This window comes from Aethalodelphis obliquidens, unplaced genomic scaffold (genome assembly GCF_003676395.1).
Source record: "Aethalodelphis obliquidens isolate GAN/ISIS:26980383/991018 unplaced genomic scaffold, ASM367639v1 scaffold65, whole genome shotgun sequence".
Lineage (NCBI taxonomy): Eukaryota > Metazoa > Chordata > Mammalia > Artiodactyla > Delphinidae > Aethalodelphis > Aethalodelphis obliquidens.
The window spans coordinates 2,768,003-2,783,643 of NW_020838009.1; the positions used below are offsets into that span (position 1 = coordinate 2,768,003).

At 56.0% G+C, this 15,641-nt stretch overlaps 1 protein-coding gene across 7 annotated transcripts in view; it reads right to left on the minus strand.

Moving 5' to 3' along the window:
• Nucleotides 1–3,436: 3,436 nt before the first annotated feature.
• Nucleotides 3,437–15,641, minus strand: part of PCSK6 (proprotein convertase subtilisin/kexin type 6) — a 189,965-nt gene continuing 177,760 nt past the window's right edge. For all 7 annotated transcript variants that reach the window (XM_027089247.1, XM_027089246.1, XM_027089244.1 and 4 more), the window contains 4 exons: nucleotides 14,735–14,838; nucleotides 10,318–10,447; nucleotides 6,214–6,326; nucleotides 3,437–4,834 (listed from right to left, as the gene is read on the minus strand). In XM_027089247.1, the coding sequence (XP_026945048.1) occupies nucleotides 4,737–4,834; nucleotides 6,214–6,326; nucleotides 10,318–10,447; nucleotides 14,735–14,838 (445 nt within the window). In that variant the 3' untranslated portion in view covers nucleotides 3,437–4,736. The remainder of the gene's footprint in view (nucleotides 4,835–6,213; nucleotides 6,327–10,317; nucleotides 10,448–14,734; nucleotides 14,839–15,641) is intronic.

A 15,641-nucleotide genomic window follows, 5' to 3' on the forward strand; every position in this document is an offset into this window, starting at 1 on the left:
ATCACTTCATAGCCCAGGGGCGGGGGTGCGTACGGGATGGAACCCTCATCACCTGATCAAAGTTAACACCACCAATAATGGAACAAGTCAAAGTCTTGTATCACCTACTAGGATGCAATGACAAGAACACAGCATGGCTTCGGAGAGATTCATGTCAAAGACGCTTGACCTGAATGGAAATATGAGGAAACCTCAGACAAGCACACACTGAGGGGCAGCCTACAAATAACTGGCTGGTCGTCTTTAAAAGGTTCAAGGTCATGAAAGTCAAAGAACCAAGGAACTGTTCTAGATTGAAGGCTAGAGCCCTGATGAGTACATGCAGAGAGTGATCTAAATTGGACCCTTTTGCTAAGGGCATTATCAGGACAGCTGGCAAGACTTGAATCCAGTCAGAGGATTGATGGTAGGAATATACCAATTTCCTGATCCCCATGGTTATGTAGAAGATCCTTGTTCATGGGAAATAATTCAAAGTATTTAGGAGGTGGTAGGATATTACATCGGTAATTTACTTTCAAATTGTTCAGGAAAACATTTCTTTGTACTGTACTTGCAACTTTTCTGTAATTTTGCCTTGCGATTGATTGTTTCAAAATAAAGAAAACAATCTAAACTTCACTTCATTCCCGAGAGAACCACCAGGTGGAGTCCTTAGACCAGAGAGCTGATTTGACAAGCCCTTCTCCTATTCAATTAAAAACAAAAGGGTAAGCAATTATACTTCAATAAAGATGTTAAAAAACAAAAACAAAACAAAACAAAAAAAACAGAAGGGTTTATTTCTTTACTTTAAAAAAGGAAAGTAGTGCGGGTTTCCCTTGCTTCAGCTCACAAACAGGGACATAAGCTATAGCTGGTTTTATTCATCTTAGGGTATCTCTAGGAAGTTGAGAACAGGTTTTCTTTTTTGATTTCATTTCTCTTGGCTAGGGTTTCTCAACCTCCTCGGCACCTTTGGGGGCTGGATAATTCTTTGCTGCGGGGACCGTCTTGTGCATTCCACGATGTTTAGCAGCATCCCTGGCCTCTACCCACTAGATGTCAGTACAGACGTCTCCAGGGAGACAAAAATCACCCCCTGGGTGAGAACCACTGTCTTTGCAATGAGATGTGCTCTGCTCTGGGCACGCTGGTGCCCATCTGCTCAACAGGACCACCCTTGGTGTAGCTGATACAGAGTGGGGGGTGCCCAGGGGAGGGGCAGCTTTGGGTGGTAGGAGCTGCTGTGCCATGTAGGGGGTGCTGTTCCGTGCACGGACAAGCCGCAGAGCCTGGGGCGTCAGGACAGCCTGAGACAACCAGCAGGACGGATAAAGCCTTGGCTCATGAAGGAAAGCAGCCGAGAAGTCTGGGACAGGATGCAAACTCCTTTCTCATGACAGTCGGCCCCTAGCTGCCTCTCAGCCGGCTGGGCAGAACCTTACAGTGCCAGAGAATGGCTATGGTGTATTACTTTCCATCACCCTTGCTTGTTCTTATTAAAATAACCTTCCTTTTACTTCACTTCTCCACCTCCTTCCCATTTGCGTCCTGTGATCTAAACCTCCACCCCTCACCTGCTCCCAGGGGCCCCAGTGTGCCCCAAGCTTGCAGGCTTAAGGGTCCTCCAGCCACATTATCAATGATTTAAATGCAATGAAGGGCAGTCCCCCAAGTTCAAGGGAACTGCACCATTGGCCACATTTAGACTATGTTGCCCCCCTCCCCCACCGCCGTTTTGTACTTAAAGCTCCATTCACCCCCCTCCTTCCCACTATAAGTGCATCTCCTGTAAAAAGTGCAATTCTCCCCAGCCCTTTGAAGAGGTACAACGTATAAAATCAGCAGTGGCCTGGGAGGGATGGGGACGTGCATCTGGGGACCACTGTGAGGTGCCAAAGACTTTGGGGACAAGGTCAGAAAAATGTCATCCCCTGGCAATGAAGACAGCTTAAACTGAATGCATCGTGGCCCTGTTTGGCCAGCTGCAGAAGTGACCATCCCTCCTGCCAAGAGCCAGCCTCCCTCCCGGGGCACACGATGGAGCACCCTCGCCAGTGGGAGGCCCCAGACAAGTCACTTCAGCTCTACGAGCCTCGGTCTGTGAAATGAGGGGTTTAGAGGACATGCCCCACGAGTCCATCATGCAAAACAAAATCCATAGACGTGTCCTGCCCCAACAGAGTCCAGATAATCTTAAGGTCGGACCATTTGCAAACAGGCATTTTATGTGGTCAGTCCCTTTTAACAAGGGGGTGATTGGTTCTTAGGCCTTTGTGAACACCTTCTCAACTCCGCACTGCACTCGCCGGCCCCGGGACAGGCTGGCCCAGCCACTGCCGGGCGGGTATGTGCTGCCCGCTGGCCTTCTTGTAGGTGGTGTCCTTTGGTAATAACAGGACTTGATTTCTGGTTCAGTTGCAAACATGTTAAACCATGAATTCTCAGTGGACAAAAAGCTCTAGGGGCTAAAATGGTGCCCTGCACCAGAGGTGCTTAGCAAGTTGCTGGTTTTAATTCAATCAGGCTCCTGGTGGAGGTTGAATTCTTACTGATATTCTGCCCAGTCCTGGCTACTGTCTCCCAAACACACTCACTCAGTCCTTCATTACGTCACATTTGACAACTCGGGCCAAGTCCTGCTCGTGGCGGCAGCTAGCTGGCAGGTCGCATAGCCTCTCCCTGCTTTCCGAGAGCTGCACGCTGCTCCCCACCTCCGGCCACGTGGTCACTGGAAGGGCTCCGGGGCCACGTGTCCCTGTGGCCAGAACTGGTGGAACCGGGCAAACACAGATGCAAGGCAGACGAACCCGGGCCCGAAGCAGATTCAGAAACCTTTAGAGGGCTGGATGGGCACCAATTTTTCTTGGGAGCTCTGAGTGGTTTTGTCATTTGTCCCATCAAGTGGACAGAGAGGAGGCACTGCTGCAGTGAGGGTCCAGGTGACACTTAATGCTTGTCCCAGGGCTCCCAAGCCCCGGCTACATCTTTCCTGAAATTCCGAAACAACCCTGGAATCCCAAAACAACGGCCCTCCCCGACTTTTGTCTTTTCCCAAGTCAGTTCTAGTCAGTGCATTTCCTATATGTGCAGACAAAGGACTCCTAGTAAGTACAACTCCGACCTCACAGAGAGGCCAGGGTAAAAATCCCATGTAGCGCGGAGCCCACAGGTGCGGGGATTTCAGCCACTGTGTGGAAGACAAGCTGTAACCTAACGAAATCATACTCGCAGCCAGGTGAAGAGGCTTGCAGTCTGGGCTTCTGTGGCCTGAAGAAGGTCTGTTTGCCAAAGGACACCCTGGAGCTGGAACTCTGGGATTCTCCCACGACTTTGCTGCAGCATTATTCGCTAAAGCTCAAAGACCTTGAAATAAAAGCACACATAAAGCCATTTCACACACTGGCCAGTACCCACGTTTCAACGTTGTGCCTTGGGAAGAAACACAGGCTCCTTTGCCATGAAATGTTAACTCTTTTATTAATTTAGGGTTAACACTGTATTTGCTTTGTGGATTTCATTTTCGGAGTTGTGGATTCAACAAACAACAGCTGGGCTCCCCCCCAGCTGACAGGGGACTTGTCAAATGTGTTACAGTCAAAGACGGGAGCAGGACGAAATGGAGAACGAGCTCGAAAAAATTTAAGGCAAATGTTACTCCCATATTAAAGGGACTTGATCAAGCAGATCTGTGCATATCAATGAAAATATATGAAATATTTGTCAAAATAATTAACATTGGTAAAAATCAGAACACGTAGCTTATAAAATACCCACACAGGTTTGGCAAAAATAAATCCAGCCATGTCGTTAGGCTCATAGCACACACAGACGCAGGGGCGCCCACCTTAAGAACAAGTCTCCTGAAAAGCAGGGCCAATGTATTTTCAAAGCAATTCCACGAAACGGGACACGACAGACAATTAACAGTTCACAGGCTGGGTTTACATTTTGGTAGGAAGAATTGCTTGGTCGTTGGGGCACCTTTTGGCCAGCCCCCGGGACGCCTCCTGGGGACCCTCTGTGTTAGGCAGAGGTGCCCGTTCATCTGGGCCATGAGACTCCCAGAGACACAGATAGGATGCAGAGACCGGGGACCTTCAGCTCCCTCAGAGGAAAGGGCGGCAGAGGAAGGAGGGTCCTTCCAACCCATCCGTTTGGGATTAGACTTTCTAAGCCATGGCTGCAGTTTCAGAAGTCGCTGATTATGGAGAAATAGATGCTCCATCCCCAGTGGTCACACGTTTGAAGCCCCAAAATCTGTTTTATTTACAGTCTGACCAAACCATCCCCCAGACTGTGGCAGGCAGATGAGCAGGTATGCCCCTTAGCCCTCCATCACGCAGGGGCACAGCCCAGGGGTCTGCGGGCTGCCCAAAAGCACGGGGAGAAGAGCAATGCACCAAGCATCCTGCCTTTCTGCTTTGGTCTCGAAGATTCAGTAAACTTATGGTCCCAGAAGCTGCTCTGAAGCCGGAGCTGTGGATTCCTGGAATTGGTTCTGTTCCCATTGTGAGTTAGCCAGAAGAATGGAGCCAGCAAGCAGGGTGTGAGAGGACATTGCCGACACCTCCTCGAAGCCCTCACCCACCTGGCCTGGGCGCCCAGAGATGCCGCGGAAAGACCTCGCTCCTGGGGAGATAAAGCTGTCAGATGCAGGGTACCACTCCTGAAACAGACTCTGGCCGACAGCCTGGAGGAAGGTGGACGGACAGACAGGAGGGGCCCTGCCCTGTGCGGGCGGCCGGGCGCCCCTACCCAGCCAGGAGGCAGGTGCGGCAGCAGAACTGGATGAAGAGCTTGCGTTCGCAGAGCCGGTTGGACTTGACCATCTCGCAGAAGGTCTCATCGGCTGGGCCCCCGGGAAGGAGAAAGGAGAGACATGTGAGATTTGGGGGCCAGTTAGGATTGTTCCCATCACCCCACTCTGCTGGGGACATAGTGGGAGCGGGGGTGGCAGCCCTCCCAGTCATCCCTGTGATATGTGGTGGGCCTGGCGCGGCAGAGGCCAGAGCTGAGTCTGGGAGACAAAAGCAGACTCGGGGTGGCAGGGGAGTGGGCGGGGCCTGGGGACACCTGGGCTGTGCCAGGGAGCCCTTGTGGTCCCTGTTCCTCTTCCTGGACAGTTGTGCTGGGGGACTTGGGAGGAAGATGGGGTCAGGCCTGGCAGGGGCAGGATGGAGGCTACGCCGTGATCCCGGGGACACACCAAATGGGAGAGGAAGGGGGTCACCAAGAGGGAAAGGCTGAGGGGGAAGGGAAGAGCCATGGAGGCTGGCCCCTCCCCTCGGCAGCTGGCTTTTGAGGATGTTGCCATTCATGGGAACCGGGAGACCCCCCCGGGGACAGCCTCACTTTCTCGGGCTGGATACATAACCCAAGGAGGTGGCTTCCTAAATCAGGAGCTTCCTGGCCTTTGAAGGGACATAATTCTGTGAGCCAAGAAAACCACCTTGTGGTCCACAGGGCGTGCCCAGGGTGCTCTCTGCGGGCTTCGCGCTCTGCCAGGCCGGGGCCGGTGCCAGCTCCGTGCCCACGGACAGCATGGCACTGGCGGTTACCCTCTCCTGCACGCCTGCCAGCTCACAGTGCCCAGAGCCAGCCCCAGACTGCTCCTCCCTAGGCTTGCTGAGCCATGGAGGCTCCTTCTCGCCATGGCACGTCTGCCCACGGCCCCTGCACTGGGTCTCCAGGCCAGAGTCCCCTGCCAAGCTTTCTCTTGCCCGGAATCCCCAAACTGGTCTCCTCTGAGATCCTGTTTTCACAGCCCATCCTTGCCTCTCCCTGTCGGCTTAGAGCACCAGGGCTCTCCCACAGCACAGAGGCAGGTCCTTCCCATGGACACGCGGGCCTTGACACATGTGCAGGGAGGCTGAGAGCCTTCAGGCCTCCTGACTTTGACCTCCAAGGTCTGGCCTCTCCTAACACATGTCACCACACCCAGGCCACCTTGGGCTTATGGCAGGAGAGTGGGAACGGTCCGAGAACAGAATCATTTGTAAGAGTTACTCAACGGACCGACCCGCACTAGCTGTGCTGGTAGTGGAGATGCCTGTCTGGTCAATGTGAGAGGCCTAAAGGGAAGGGAGGAGGCCCAGAGAGCCAAGTGGTCATTGAGAGGAGGGGCCACAGGGCTGTCCAAGGGACTGCGGTCCCTGCGTCTTCTTTTCCTTTCTCTTCTGCCCGGGGCAGCCCCGAGGTAGCTCAGGGCGGTCACCCACCCATGCTCACCGTTGCTGCACGTGTGGTTGGTGATGCACGAGGTTCCCAGCTGTGTGAAGCCTGTCTTACACCGGCTGCAGTTCCTGCTGGAGCCTTCACAGCTCAAGCAGCTCTCGTCACACCTGCAGGGGAACACGGATTCCCAGATGGGAAAGAGACACAGTCACTCCAGGCCCCTTCCCAGAGCCCTCCCGCCCTCCCGCACTGCACCCCCTGGCTGTAACTGTGCCCCCCACGACGGCCCGAGACCCTGGCCAAGCATCTGCATGTATCTCCTCTATTGCCCTGGGAGCGCGGAGACGGTCACGGCCAGTTGGCAGGAGGATGCCCGGAGCTGAGGATGGGCCCAGGTCTCTGAACCTCCCCGTGGCTCACCTGGACGCCCTCCTGGGCACTGTGGCCACAGGTGGCTCCCTGAGGATGTCAGCATTGACTCTTGGGGCTTGGGGCCAGGCTCCCCTGAATGTGACGGACATGACCCTGGGGCTAGCCGGGGCTGAGCCTCCTTTGTGGTGACGTCGGCCTCCCCCCTGGGGACAGAGGGTGGGGATGCCCTTTCGACCTGTCCCGGAGACGGGACCCAGGACTATTGCTGACAGAGTGCCATGACCTTGGGGGTGGGAGAGTCGGCGCACTCCACTGTCCCGTGTGTTTATCTGCATCTGTCTGTGGCTGCGTCTGTGGCACTGGAGCTGAGCGGCTACTCTGGAGACTGTACGGCCAGCAAAGCCTAAACGACTCACCGTCGGGCTCTTCACAGAAGAGCCTGCCAACGCCCCTTCCTGCTCTGGGCCATGAAGGGACCTGGGCTGTACCTGCTGCCTTCTCCGCGTCCAGCTCCAGGGACTGGGTCTCCCTAGACCCACCTCCCAGCTCCCTGTCAGCTGCAGGCCTGGGAGCAGGGCTCAGACAGGGTGGGCGGGGCATTGGGTGGGCAGTGCTTGGGACAGATGCCACCTCCCAGGCAGCGACCAGACGCCAACAGCACGGCTCACTGTAGGCCTCCTTCCTGAGTGGGCCTGTGCCGGGGTCAGGTGCCATCATGGATTCTGCCTGCACGGGGCCTCCGGGACAGCAGGCCCTCAGCCTGGCTTTTGTTCTCCTGGGGTCACTGAGGGCACCTCCAAACTGGAGTTCGGGCCCATAGTTTATGTTTATAAACGTGTAAGCCCACAGGCAAACCGCATCCTCCTGCAGCAAGAGCCTGCCCTCCCCCCTCACAGACCCTGGAGCGGGAGGACGGGGCCCGACGTGCAGACTCTTACTGCGCACTTTGGGGAAGATCCCAGGGCCCGGCCCCTGTCCTGCTGCACCGCTCTGGCCGGGCCACGGGCCCCTCATGCCACTGCACAGGGGACCACTCCCCCCAACTCCCGCTTCTCTTACAGATGATGTCTGCTAGTGACACAGGAGCTAGGGCCAAGCCCAGCCATGTAATTGGTGGTCAGCTGTCTCGAAGGCCCTGGCTATAAACAGTAAGGGGGCGGCTACAGTGGAGACCCGGCTGCACACAGCTCCTTTCTTCTCCAAATTCAGCCTCACAGAGCCTCAGGATCTCCACGGCAGCCCCCGCGGCTGTGTCGGTTTTCTTCGGCCATGTAACAAATGACCACAATGCAACAGCTTAATCCACCACTTTTCAGCATCTCCCAGTTCCGCAAGCAGAAGCCCGGGCAGCCTCGGACGGGCTCTCTCTCAGGGCCTCACAAGGCCTCGGTCAGGTGTCGGCCAGCCTGGGCTTGGATCGGGAGGCCTCGGCTTGGGGAAAAATCCGGCACCAGGCTGCTCCCCCAACTGCCTCGGGGCCCCTGTTTCTCCGAGAGACCCTCTTGGCTCCTCCGTCAAGGTTACCGTGCCTGGCAGGTGGTCCTCTTGGGCAGGGGGCTTTCAAGACGCCTCTGGTTCTGCCCTCACCCCCGAACACCACAGCGACTGTCCTGCCAAACTCTGCAGGGCGGCGCCCGATGCAGTCCTCTCCCTGCCCTGCTGCCGGACCACTTCCCCGCCTCCCGTCTTTAGGCAGTTCCAGGTGACAGTCAGATGGCAGAAATCTCGTCACACTGGGCACAGGACAGAGCAGAAGGCCTGCCTGAGTCTTGCCCTGCCTCAACATACCCAGGAGGGGCCGGGGGAGGGAGGGTGGTAGGAGGGTGGGGGGCAGACACCCCACCGAGTTGCTCTGTCTTCAAAGAGGTCCTTGCTCCCTCTTCTAGGTCCTCTTCCTAAGTCTTGGGGTGGCCGGCGCCTCTTTTGAGATACTTATCATGGACTGTTCTCGGCCGTGGGCCTCAGCATAACGGGTCTCGACTTGGCATGCAGGCTGCCGACCTGGCAGGCCTGCGTCCCGGCCCGGCTTTTCCCCATGAGCCCTGCCTAGCTGCTCGCACCCTCGAGGCTGCCCTGGCCGGCACTCAGCATTCTGGGGCCTTCGGGAAGCCAGGCTCTCTGAACACTGCTGCTGCCTCGGTGGGGAGAGGCCCAAGGCCATTTCTCCTTCCAGGGGCATCCACACTGAGGGGTCTCCAGAGCCCTGGGACTCGGGAGACGGGAATTCTCTGAAGTGCTAGCAATTCACCACCTAGGCGTCCCGTGCAGGGCGCTTCCTGGGGGTCTATCTCTGAGGCCTGCTGTGTCAGCCCCAGCACTGGACGCTTCTCCAGGACTGAAAGCTTTGCCACGCGTGGAGGTGAGCACCCAGGGAGCTCCTGCCCTCCTTGGCCAAGGAGGGGCTCACGGGGGCTGCCTGCCCCCCGCCTCCTGGCACTGGGGACCCCATAGCTTCTGGGGGCCCTGCGGGGGCTGTCCGCCATACTCGTGGGAATTCCCAGCATCCTCTGAGAGCCAGGGTGTCTGACAAACGAAACTGATTATCACTGTGTAATTCCGCATTGTCCCTGGCTGCCATACTTAGGGTAATCACCCTGGAACCAGCTGGCTGGTTAAAATGAAACTTTACTTCAGACACCGGTGCCGAGGGTCCTTCACGGGACTCAGCAAGGCTGGGTGAAGGTGGCTGGGTAGTGGGGCTGAAACCCTAACCCTCTTTGAGTGGGTCCCACAAGTGCAAGGAGCAGGTGGTCTCTCATTTGCTCATGTAGGTTGTTGGTTTTCGTTTGTTTGTTTGTTTTAAAGAATAGGTTACAATCCACAAGAGTTCTCAAACACAGCCTGAGAGGATCTCAAAGATCCCCACTGTGGGTCCCCAGCTGTGAGCTGCCAGATGGGCTTGGTCTCCCTGCATTGCTCTGAAGTGGGCGCCTGAGGCTCCCTCTTTGAGTCCACGTCAGAGGGATGGTCCCTTCCCCACTCCCACCATCATGATCTTCAAGGTCACCTGCAAACTCCTCATCGTCACTCTCAGCCTAGACGAGACAGACTGCCCTGCCCTGTTCCTGGGCTCCAGGTGATGAGGCCTGACACGAGGCAAGATTCAGCAGGACAAGAGGACACCAAGCAGACGGCTTCTCCCTTCACTGCCCGCATCCCGTGACAAGAGAGAACACTGCTCAGAGCCCCCAAAAAAGGACGGTGCGCCTTGCGGACACACAGGAGGGAGTGGAAAAGGAGAACGAGCAGGGTTGTAACATCTCTGCACTGGCTAGAAGCGGCTTTAGAATGAGGATGTTGTCGGGATCTTGTATTTTCTCTAAATTATCCAATTTAAATTTTAAACAAATCCTACACATGGTTTCCTTAATGACATGCTGTGAACACACTGTGGTCCGGGGTGCAGGTGGGGCTCCCTGGCGTCTGCCCCGGGGTGGTGGCTCCATCAGTCAGGGCCCCGTCCTCCGCGTCCTGCCCTCCCAGTCACACAGCGCCTGATACACAGTAGGTCTCCACAGATACTCAGGACGTGAACAAAGGCATGAGGGCCGCCGCCTGACTGTGACCTTGGCCATCACCACCTGCAGGGTCCCCTCCTCTGTAAACGGGTTCCTGTCTGCCCACTGCACCCACTGCTGTCGTGGAACATGGCACACCCTGCCCCCAGCCCCTGGGACAGGGGCCACCAGACCCAGCCCTCCTGCCACTCCTCCACAGGCACCGCTGACCGCCCTTCCCCGGCCATCTCGGGCTAAGTCAGGAGGACTGCCTGGAACGCGCACATACCTTCGGCACACTTTGTGGGGCAAGCCCGGCATCTCCTCGGGGTAGAAGCCCTCGCCACAGGCTGGCACACATTTCCAGTCTTGGAAGTGGAAGTTTGGGGCACAGTGAATACATTCTTCTCTGCTGGGCCCTGAGGGGTACGGGAAAAGCAGCAGAGGTCAGGGACCGCCCACCTGCCCATCACGTGTCCTAGACCTGCTGCGGCACCTGTGAGATCCAGGTCCTATTCAGACGCCCCAAGGCCACCACACAGCTAGATTCACCCAGGTGCCACTGTGCATCTGCACTGGGCCCGCCTCGCCACTCCTGGGAGGTGGGCCTCACGCCCACATCTCACGGATGGGGACACGGAGGCTGCACCAAGCTCAGCACACCTCCCGCTGCCCAGGCCGCGTTCATCGGCCCTGATTCCAGGTGCCTCCTTCCCCAGCAGGCCTGGGCCCGATTCCGGCTAGGGCGGCCACAGGTAGCTCCGAGTTCTCAAAATGTGGCCTGGCCAAACACACTTACACACTGGATTTCAGAGACACAGTTAAAAAAAAGAAAAGTGAAATAGCTCATTGATTTTTTAAATACTGATTACATGTAGAAATGATAGCATTTAGATACATGGGGTTAAATAAGATGTTATAATTATTTTCACCTGTTTCTTGAGAGAACTTAAAGCTGCATCAGTAGCTCACATCGTATTTCTAGTGGACAGAACTTGGTGTAAGAATATGTGGGAAAAGGGTAAGAAGAGGTTTGGGGGCCTGGGGTTGACAGGTATTTGGTGTGAAGGATCAGGACTCTTTCAACAGAGGAAAAACAGCTAAGAGCTTATGGGGTGAGACGTGGGGACCAGAAAAGGCAAGAGCTCTGAACAAAGGGTCAAGAGTCGTGAAGGAAAATCTGCAGCCCAGTCAGGAGGCCTCATCAGCCTGGGCAGGCAGTGGTCCAGAGAGAAGAAACCGTGCTGTTCATCTGTCTGTCTGCCCATCTGTTCATTCACTCAGGCCAACGACAAGTCAGTGCTGGGTGTGCACTTCCGTGTCAGAGTCCCCAAGGAGCATCAGAGAGGCAGCGAGGTGGCCACCGGCTGACGGTTTAGAGGATCGAACTCAGGGAGAAACCATCTCAGATGCTCAAGGAGACCACAGCCCCTCCTTAGACCTCCCCCCACTGTGGTCCTGTCTCGGCTTGAGGCCTGACAGCTGAGGCACAGGTGGAGTGAATTCTGGACCTACGGGGGGCCTCTGGGCTGCGTCACGGGAGGACCCCTTTGCAGACGGGGGTCCGCAGGGCGGCTCTGCAAGTCCCGAGGTTTGGTGCTCCGGCAGCTGATTTCTGCTCTCAGAACCATAGCTTCCAGCTTGGAAGGGGATTCTGAGCTCGCCCAGGACTGAGCGTGAGGCAGAAGCGGGAGCCCTTGGCGTTCCAGGGCCTTCACGAGGAGTAGCTGCCCACCTGCCTGGGGTCTCCACGGGGGTGTCCTCCCTCTGTTGCAGCAACGCAGTGGGAGAGCCGCCCCACAAATGCGTCCAGTTTATGTCCTTCTGGATGGACGGCTGCTCTTGTGCCCCAGCCCCCATCACTTATCTGCAGGGAGCATCTGGCGTTGGTGCCCCCCACAACCCCCATCACCCATGTCCTACTGCCCGGGCCGCCAGGGTCCCCAGTGCCTTAGGAGCTTCCGCAATGGGAAATAGCACTCATTCTTGTTTGCTCCTAGTTTAATGCTCAATTTGCTAAACTTAAAAGCGGATGGGGCTTCCCTGGTGGCGCAGTGGTTGAGAGTCCGCCTGCCGATGCAGGGGACACGGGTTCGTGCCCTGGTCTGGGAAGATCCCACATGCCGCGGAGCGGCTGGGCCCGTGAGCCCTGGCCGCTGAGCCTGCACGTCCGGAGCCTGTGCTCCGCAACGGGAGAGGCCACAACAGTGAGAGGCCCACATACCAAAGAAAAAAAAAAAAAAGAAAGCGGATGAAACCCGTTCAGCTGGGGTTAGAAGAAGAGAAAGCCCTGGGATGGGCGGAGGCGCCGGCCCCGCGACAACGCGAAGGTGCTCAGTGCTGCTGAGGCGCGCACTTCAAAGTGGCAGGTTTTATGTCCCGGATCTTTAACCACGGTGACAAAAGCTGAGTCAACACAGATCTCCTAGAGCAACTACTTTCACTACTACTAAACATTGTGAACTTTGTAATTCAAAGTCTCTCAGGGATTCCATTTAGTCACAAGGCTTTCCAGGCGTCAGACACTTGAAAAGCGGACACAGATCATAAAAATCGTAGCAAAACGGGTGATGCTTAGGCGGGATCCACTGCATCATTTGTGGGGCCCAGGACAAAGTGAAAACGCAGGGCCCTTATTCAAAAGGCAGGAAAAACGTGCTATGAAGGGTGCTAAGATACAAAACGCGTTCCTTTCTTCTGCCATCTCTCTCTTGACCTGTCATGGTGGTTTTTATCTGCTATTTCATGTCGTGCTCCCCTGGGTGAGGACCGGCCCTCATGCCCCTCAACTCCACACACATGTGCCCCACTGGCCGCTAGCCGCTGACCCACGCGCCATGCCCTGCCGGGTCCCCTGCACCCACCCAAGGCAGATGGGTTCCCCAAGGGATCACATCATCTGTGCCAGAGGCTCTGGGTACTTGGACCAGGATGGGATGAGGCTTATTCCTACTGAGTCACCACTGAGTGTCCCAAGGTACTGCTGGCCTGGGGTGGGGACAGATGCCACCGTGCTCCATGCTGTACTCGTGCCTAACCACGACTCTCCCCACACCGCACCCAGGCCCCTCACAGGCGGGGAGCAGCAGTGGTCACGGAGTGGGAGCTGGGAGGGGAGGGCCAGGTGGCCAGGGGCTCCCGACAGGGACCGTGACAGGCAGCGAGAAGCCTTCAGCGCTGGAAGTGGGTGGGGTCCCTGTCCTAGCAGTGGCCGGGGTGTATGCACACGTCCCAGAGCATACAGGGAACCCAGGCAGGCGGGTGTGGGGAGCAGGGGAGACCCCTGGACAGCCTGACCCCTCAAGTGACAAAGAGGTCTCTGGACTGAGTGAGAGACTGTTTGCCAACAGGCAGTGTGGGGATGCAGACAAAGGAAACCACACTGAATAAATGAAATCAAAAGCATTATAAAGCTACACGCCTGAATTTTATGGATTCAAGTGCCTATGAAATTTAAACAAGTGACATCGGCGATGCTCTTTCAACCTGGGCTAAACAATGAGGCAAAGAAACCATGAAAATGACAGGCCATGAGGCAAACGCTAGGAAAGGCTGCTGGGCCCCTGCCTTGCGGGCGGTTGTCCCAGGAGGGGGCCCCAGGAAGGCACATCTTCCAAAGGCCTTGAGAGTGCTGGTCTTTGCCATGGCATGTCCACTTCGGGTCAAGGGTCAAGGGCCCCTTGACATGGGCTCACGTGGCCACACTGGGACGGCTGCCCCGTCCTGCCATGCATCCCGGGACCCATGTTACGGCATCAGTGACTCAGCAGAGACCTAATTCTTACAGCGTTACTGCAGCAAAAACTCAACCTGATATGGGTTTCTTAGAACAAGGACCAAAGCGCTGGGTCAGGAAGGAGGATCAAGAGGAGAAGATTCAATCAGAAATACGTATGAGTCCACAAGCTCAGAATGTGCTACAATATCCCGGTGCCAACAAGTCTGCAGCACGAAACCCAACAAGACAATCATTCTCTGCGATTCTGCATAAAAACTGTGCCTGGAAGGCAGCTATGCTATCATCTCTGTGGGAAATTACAATACACATAAAATTGTTTACAGAGATCTTTTCCTCTTTGAGTAAAATGTTCAAAATAGGGAAGATAGGTACAAGGAACTAAGGCTATGTTTTAAAAAGCCTTCTTCCTTCACCACGGGAACTTGCCCAGCCTCTCCCCGAAGAATCGATGAATCGCGAAACTCCGGCACTGCTACCCTGAGGCAAGGGCTGGGTTCCATGCAAGAGCTCACTAGCAGTTAGCAACCCTTCCCGGCCTGAAAACATCCCCTACCTGGCTGGGCTCCTGACACGGGGAAACCCAGGCTGCTCCAAGTGGGCCCTTGTGGTTTTTCTTTTTTTTTTTTAATTTTAAAAATTGTGGTAAAATGTACGTAACATACAATTGACCATACTAACCATTTAAGCATACAGTTCAGTGGCATTAGGTGCATTCATATTGTTATGCAAGCATCACCACCATCCATCCATCCCCAGATACTTTTTATCTTCCCAAGCTGAACCTCTGTACCCATTAATCACTATTCCCCTTTCCCCTCTCCCAGCCCCTGGTAGGGCTTCTGGGATTTAATGCTGCAACACCCACGGAAGCCCGCAAGTCCTAGGGCTTTCTGGGTTTCCAGGTAGTCAGCCCACCGGCCTGGGGAACTTGGGCTCCAAATGTGGCCCCCGCAGGCCGTGAACTCACCCACGCAGGTCTGGCAGGTGGGATGGCATTCCCCGCACCTGATCAGCTCAGAGTCAAAGTAGGTGCCTGGCTCACAGTCTGGAATGCAGCTGCCCCGTGCAAGGCTGTTGAAAAGGAAAAAAAGGCAGTCTTTTATATCCTTTCCAAAGCTCTAATTCAGTTATGATTTGCCCTCAAATGTCTTTCATGAGAGGAACTGAAGGTTGCTAAAGCACAGCTCTCGGAGTCACTTAAGATTCTGAACTAATGAAAGCGGCAAAGCTGTCCTGCAGCACCTCGAGGCCGGCTGGAAGGGACACCCTGGCCTGGAAGCAGAGTGTCCGCCTTCTGGTGGCCGGTGGTCCCGAAGCTCCTTCCCAAAGCCCCGTGGCCTCGGTCCCTGTGCGGGAGGCTGTGCCCTCCACGCCTTCTGTGCTCTTCTGCTCTGTGACACCTTCTCTTCACTGACACCAATCACGCTAGAACCCAAGGCCCACGAGGAGAACTCGAGCACGGGTGGGTCACCCCACTGGCTCGGTCTCACTGGGCGCAGCCCTGGGTGAAGCCTTGGCATCTGTGATGCGTGAAGGAGGGTGGCAGCAAGACTGACCCTGAGTCCCAGTGGGCTCCTGCCTCGCCCTTGCTGGAAACCTTCTGTGCTTCACAATGAACCCGAGATAAAATCCGCTCCTGGGACCCAGCAGCCCTGCCTGCTGTGGCTCTGGCCTTCCTCCCTCACCTCGCTCGGCCAGGCACTGAGGGCACGGCTTCTGGAGCAGACCCTCTGCCCCTTCCCAGCCGTGCAGCCCCGACCCCGGGCAGGCCAGCCAAGCTTCCTGCCCCTCCGTCCCCTCAGCTGTCCACCAAGGCTCCTGCGTGGTCAGGTTACTTTGAGGACAGAACCCTGGCAGGTGTCGGGCACCCAGCA